The 5891-nt window shown below is 32.6% G+C and overlaps 1 protein-coding gene across 1 annotated transcript; it reads right to left on the bottom strand.

The window, feature by feature from the left end:
• Nucleotides 1-1774: 1774 nt before the first annotated feature.
• Nucleotides 1775-4244, bottom strand: LOC131660107 (protein SAWADEE HOMEODOMAIN HOMOLOG 1-like). Its single transcript, XM_058929249.1, has 9 exons — nt 4103-4244; nt 3923-4008; nt 3788-3833; nt 3418-3508; nt 2924-2987; nt 2582-2633; nt 2344-2487; nt 2133-2252; nt 1775-2048 (listed from the first exon to the last, which is right to left on the bottom strand). The coding sequence occupies exons 1-9, from the start codon at nt 4157-4159 to the stop codon at nt 2004-2006; spliced, it is 705 nt and encodes a 234-aa protein (XP_058785232.1). The 5' UTR covers nt 4160-4244; the 3' UTR covers nt 1775-2003.
• Between the last annotated feature and the right edge of the window lie 1647 nt (nt 4245-5891).

The raw sequence follows: 5891 nt of genomic DNA, 5'->3' as shown, positions 1-5891 counted from the left end.
ACTCCCTCAGCAAGACAGACATACTTCTGATGGTGTAGGGCCATTTCATCAACACTGAATCCTTATCCATATGCGATCTGAATCTGAGAATGAAATATCTTTCTTCATGATAGAACATATAAGGTAGCTGAGCAAAGCCCCATGACTTCATGAATTGTTTAACCGCATTCATGATCAAATCTCCTCCCAACACATACAAGATCAAAAAGGATTTCCAAAATTTTAGCTTTGACTCTATATCCTCTCATCTTCGATTTCTAGTTCTCCATTCACCACCTTTGGCACAACGAACTCAATTACTATTCCATTATCTAGATTTCTTTTGTTACTGAGCACATCGATCCACAATTGCCCTGCCTTCATGAATTCATCCTTCTTCTCAACTTCTATGGTTAGCGAGGTGTTGTTCCCTTCTTCCTCTTCTGCATCAGTGTGTACCTCTACATTTTCTTCTTCCTCTTCCGCATCAGTATGTAACTCTACATTTTCCTCCAAATCTGTGATTGCTTTCTCTTCCATTTCATTATGTGGATTCAATTTCTCTTCATCTACACAAATTTTCGACAACGGTGGCACAGGTTTTTTGACCGCCCATGCCCCTAGGCATCACTCTTTTCCAAACAAATAATTTATACATTAAACTACTTCAAAGTTATTTTAACTAAAATCATCATTTAACTAACTTTTTTTTTTTTTAAATATAAAAAATTTAGTCACTTAAATTCGAAGTACTTCAAATAGCTTTTTATGACCTTTAAAATTTATTTTTAAAAATAATTGTGATTTTAACTATATTTTAATCATGGAAAATGCTTATTAGTAAGAAAATAGAAAAATAAGAAATGCAAGAATAAATCCTAACCATCCATTATCACCACAACCCCATGATCCCTATTAAAAAGGAAGTTAAATTTAAAATTAATTTAAAATTCCCCACTAAAATAGTGACACGTATTCATTCTTACATTTCTTCTTCAAATTCTTTCGTACTAAATAGCACTGCTCTTTAATCATCAATAATATATGTTTATTTTACTGAAACTTTCCAACTTATAAAAAAATGGATTTACTGGATGTCAATTAAACTTTCAACTTATAAAAAAATGGATTTACTGGATGTCAATTAAACTTTCAACTTTATAAAAATGGATTTAATATTTTTATAAAAATCATATTTAAATATACAAGAAATATTTTATTTTTTAAAAAATTAAAACAAACGGGCTCATTACTTGCTTCCCAAACCTCGTACAGGACATCCCGCGAAAAATCTATTATATTGTGGATATAAATTAACATCCCTAAATAGCATCACTGTGTGAGACAAACCAATGGTCACTCTATAAAGAGTATCCAAAACTCAATTTTAACTGGTTATAACAAATCTGCAACTAGATCTAACAATTATCACCATTTTATAAGAGACCTAGTCCACAGTCCACACCCTCCCTCATTACTTGTTTCCTACAAGGGGAGAGTCACACTCACGATGGAAGAGAAAGAAGGGTTTGTTAATGATGTTAGCCAAATCAAACTGCAACAAGAGGGGTGGAGAGGCGAAATGGATTTATTGCTGTTGCGTAAAGACACCGCAATATAACAGATCTAGATCATTCGAGCTCAAATTGTCGTCCGATATTGTTTTATAAGGTGAAACCGAATTTAAAATCTAAACCATCAAATCTTAAATCAACAGTCAAGATTGGCTACTTTGGCTACGACGTGAAAATGCTACATCAACAAAGAAAGAAGACATAATTTAGTAACTAAAACATTTTCAAAAAGACTCGCCTTCTAATTTCAACGCACAATCACTCCCGACTAAAAGTTAAACGGACGGGAGAATATACATTCTAGCTTAAAAAAATTGAGCATAAAGGAACCCGGATATTCAAAATGTCAATCACTGTTTGATTCCTGCCGTATACAGATAATTGCTATCTGGTTGAAAGCTACTTACTTACCCAGCAGGAATGTCAGAAATGAATTTATGTCAAGTATATCTAAGATCTTGGTCTATGGCAAAGTCTTCTCAAGCGAACTCTTTCCTATAAATAGACAATGTGACATAGAAAAATTATAGATTACACAAAATGGTTAACACAACAACCAAATGTAGTGATAATACTCACCTCACAGTTGTCGTGATCATACCGAATTAAGATATGGCACCTGCAACCTCGGATATCATGCATTCTCCTCTGGATCTCTAAAATGTGAGCGTCATAGTAGATGGCTTGATCTCTCCTCTCCTAAAAACGCATTGAAAGTGTCGAGTTAATTTCAGTTTTGTCATTTAATGTAATAACAGAATTTTGGTGAGGAAACTTTGGCTTAAATCACCATGAAGCATAGGACAGGGTCTCCAATTTTCAGGCCGGAACACTCTGAATTTTCAAACGGAACTGAACGTTCTCGGACAGAAGTTTTTATGTTGACCCACTCATCTTCCTCGGCTCCAAATCCAACAAATCTGACTTTGACTTCCTTTAACAAAAAGGCGGAACAATATAAGTTGGCAAAATCTAGTATGCTCTATAAGGGGAAAATCAGATTATTATATGTAGCTGTTAAAACTTACAGCTTCCCCTGTGCTAAGAAATCTGTGAGCAAGAAATGTCTCGACATCATACCTGCAAGTAAACAGGGACGGGAAGCTTTTAAGCATCAAAATCATGTGGTGTTGCAAAAATAAACGACCAAGTTATAGCCCAATGTTGATAGTCCAACATTGGCATATAAGATGGATCAACATTCTTTAAATCCTTTTCACAAAATCAACGGAAAAGCACTTGGCTTAGTGTTTCCGTGATAACAAATAAGCACTAGTCACTAGAACCAATAGAACCCTTTTTCTCACCATGCATCATCTTTTGAAAGACATTAAAATTTAAGTTAACTGCAATACTGCATATGTGCTCACCATGCCTCATCTTTTGTAGACCTAGCTTCAAATTCCAATCCTGATGGGTCTCGGACAGCTTCTCCTGCAAAAGACTCGTTTCAGATTCAACATCACTAGAAACACTAGTTTTAGCAGTTGAGTCACTCATAAATCCATATTATAAAGTTTCAAATGTTTGCATCAAATATAAAAATGCAACATAGTCTGGCAGACACCAAAGGCTGAAACATGCCAAACCAGTGTTGTTCAAATATCCCTATGCCAAAGTGCTATTACACTTACACTTCTATAGCAGCAATTCAACAGCAACTTATACTAAACCATACATTGCAGAACAATATATTATAGCTGCTAGTTGACAATATTGCGACAAACATAAATCCGGCAACCTACTAAATCCTTAGTAGCAATGACACGGATACGAAATAATCTTAACATAGCCATCAGAACGATTGAAGACGGCATAATGACCCAACTATCCAAACAACATTACTGCATGGAAAAAGTCTCACCTTCTTTACATTGAAGCCCTTGAGGAGAAACCAATTCATTTTCAGGTACTTGTGGTGATTCCTGGAGCCTAGTCTGAAACCAACTTTCCATCTAAAATTCCCACCAAAATAGAGGAACAACAATTAAAACCTATGAACCGCAGACACAAACACAACATCGACACTGACACGTCGACACAATTAATAATTTAAAATAAATAAATAAATAAATTGAACGTAATCACAACTATCAGTATCGTGTCGGGGTCAGGTCGGTTACTGACACGCTTTTTTTCAGATGCGTAGGTGCGGAACAAAAGAAAACAAGAAAACAAAAAACATGAGTCAAAACAAAACAAAAGAAATAACATGAGTCAGTAAAAGCAGTAACCTCAGTCCATTTGAGGAGAGGTTTCCCAGCACGACCAGATGAATAACTGCATTTGAAACAAAAACAGAAACCGTTTCTTACATTATTTGTTAGAAAAAGAAAACAAACAAACAAGGTTTGAGAAATGAAACAGACTTGAAACTTTTAGTCAATTTTTGGTAAAAATCCTGAGTCAATGATTGTCCTTTCGTTTCCCTTAGCACTTTCTCCATTTTCTCAATCTGTTTAACAACAACAATTTCAAAGCATGTTTATAAATAACGGTTCAATTGAGAAACAGTTGAATTCAACGATAACAAAAAATGAAAAACGAACCTCAGAATTAGTGAATCCGGTAAAAACTGATCTGTTGCGAGGACGCAAACGATCCATGGTGAGGTTTGGTTTTGTGAGAGTCAAGTCAAGTATAAACCCTTTCTCTTCCGATTCAGGGGTTTCTCATTTCTCAGCAAATTTAATTTTATTTATTTATTTATACTTTTTATTATAAAATAAATATATATAATTAGTTTTTTAAAAAGGAAAGATATTTTATTAATGTTTTTTAGCGGTCAACACAACAGAAGAATGTCTGTATACACAAGTTCGTTTCCGTCCACGTGTTCTTACTTTACAGGTTTAATTATGACAATTTCTTTGTAGATTCCAATGGAGATAACACCTGCTGAAAACTTCAAAATATTTCTGTTTCGGAGATGCATTTTGAAAGTATTTTTTTTAGATTTTTTCAGAATTCAGAAATGTATTTTCGAAAACACTTATTTTGTGGTGTTTTTGCAGATGTATTTACAAATATATTAAAAATTGAGTATTTTCGGAGATGCATCTCCGAAAACACTTATTTTCTATAATTTGATTAACAAGTATTTTCCTAGTGTCTATTTTCCTAGTGTCTATGATATCAAACATTTGATGAGATTTTGCAATAGTCTTCATGAAGGGTTGAACAAATTTAATTCACTCACGTGGTCATCTGTGTTGTCGGCTCTCCCACGGACTGAGAAGCTAACACATCAACTGGTTCACCTGGCTGAGCAAGACTTGAGACGTACTTGTGCTCCATCAACTTTAGCAAATCTTCTTATTTCAATGAACTGGAATTTCTCTGCTATGAAGAGATATCACGAATGAAGTTTTTTTGCTTTCCTTTTAAGAGCATCAAGCAACTTGTTAATATAAGGTCTGGATCTATCTAGTTGACGGCAACATTTGTTGTAAATTAGGGGTGTTCGTGGTTCATGAACTGCATTGAACTGAACCAAATTAATGGTTCAATTCTATTTTTAAAAACCATTTTAATAAAAAATCAGTTAATTGGTAAAACAATTTCAATTCTGTTTTAAATTAGTTCAGAACCAGTTTGTATTTATAAACTGGTTTATAATCTGTTTTTAGTTAGAAACTAGTTTAAAACCAATTTATAGTTAAAAACGAGATTTATTTTATAAAGTGTTACAAAATTGTTTTTATATATATATATATATATATATATATATATATATATATATATATATATATATATATATATATATATATATATATATATATATATATATATATATATATATATATATATGAGGAGGGTTATATTGACTCCAAGAGTAAGTTATAATAACTTACTCCACATCTTGACCATTAATTCTTTTCAATTTAATGGTTAAAAATAATAGGTCATTAAATGTGGAAAGAGAAAACTATTCCTTATTATTTTTAACCATTAGATTGAAACGAATTAATGGTCAAGATGTGGAGTAAGTTATTATAACTTACTCTTGGAGTCAATATAACCCTCCTCTCTCTCTCTCTCTCTCTCTATATATATATATATATATATATATATATATATATTTTGTTGTACTTACAAGTAACAAAATTAATTTTCAGAACCATAATAGAACTATCTAGTGGAATGGTGCTCTTCGACTGTAGTGTATAAATTACTGTAAAAAAAAAAACAAAACTGTAGTGTATAAATCATATGAAAAAATAATTACTGTTGCCATTAATATTTTCTTTTTATTTTATTTTCCATGTGAAATTTGTTCGTTAATTATAGCATGCAAGCAAAATTTCAATTGCGTTTTCCTTTGGTTCCAGTTCGTGA

Source organism: Vicia villosa, linkage group LG3 (assembly GCF_029867415.1).
Source record: "Vicia villosa cultivar HV-30 ecotype Madison, WI linkage group LG3, Vvil1.0, whole genome shotgun sequence".
NCBI lineage: Eukaryota > Viridiplantae > Streptophyta > Magnoliopsida > Fabales > Fabaceae > Vicia > Vicia villosa.
The sequence above is the reverse complement of the archived record's forward strand: the minus strand, read 5'-3'. Positions and strand labels throughout refer to the sequence as shown.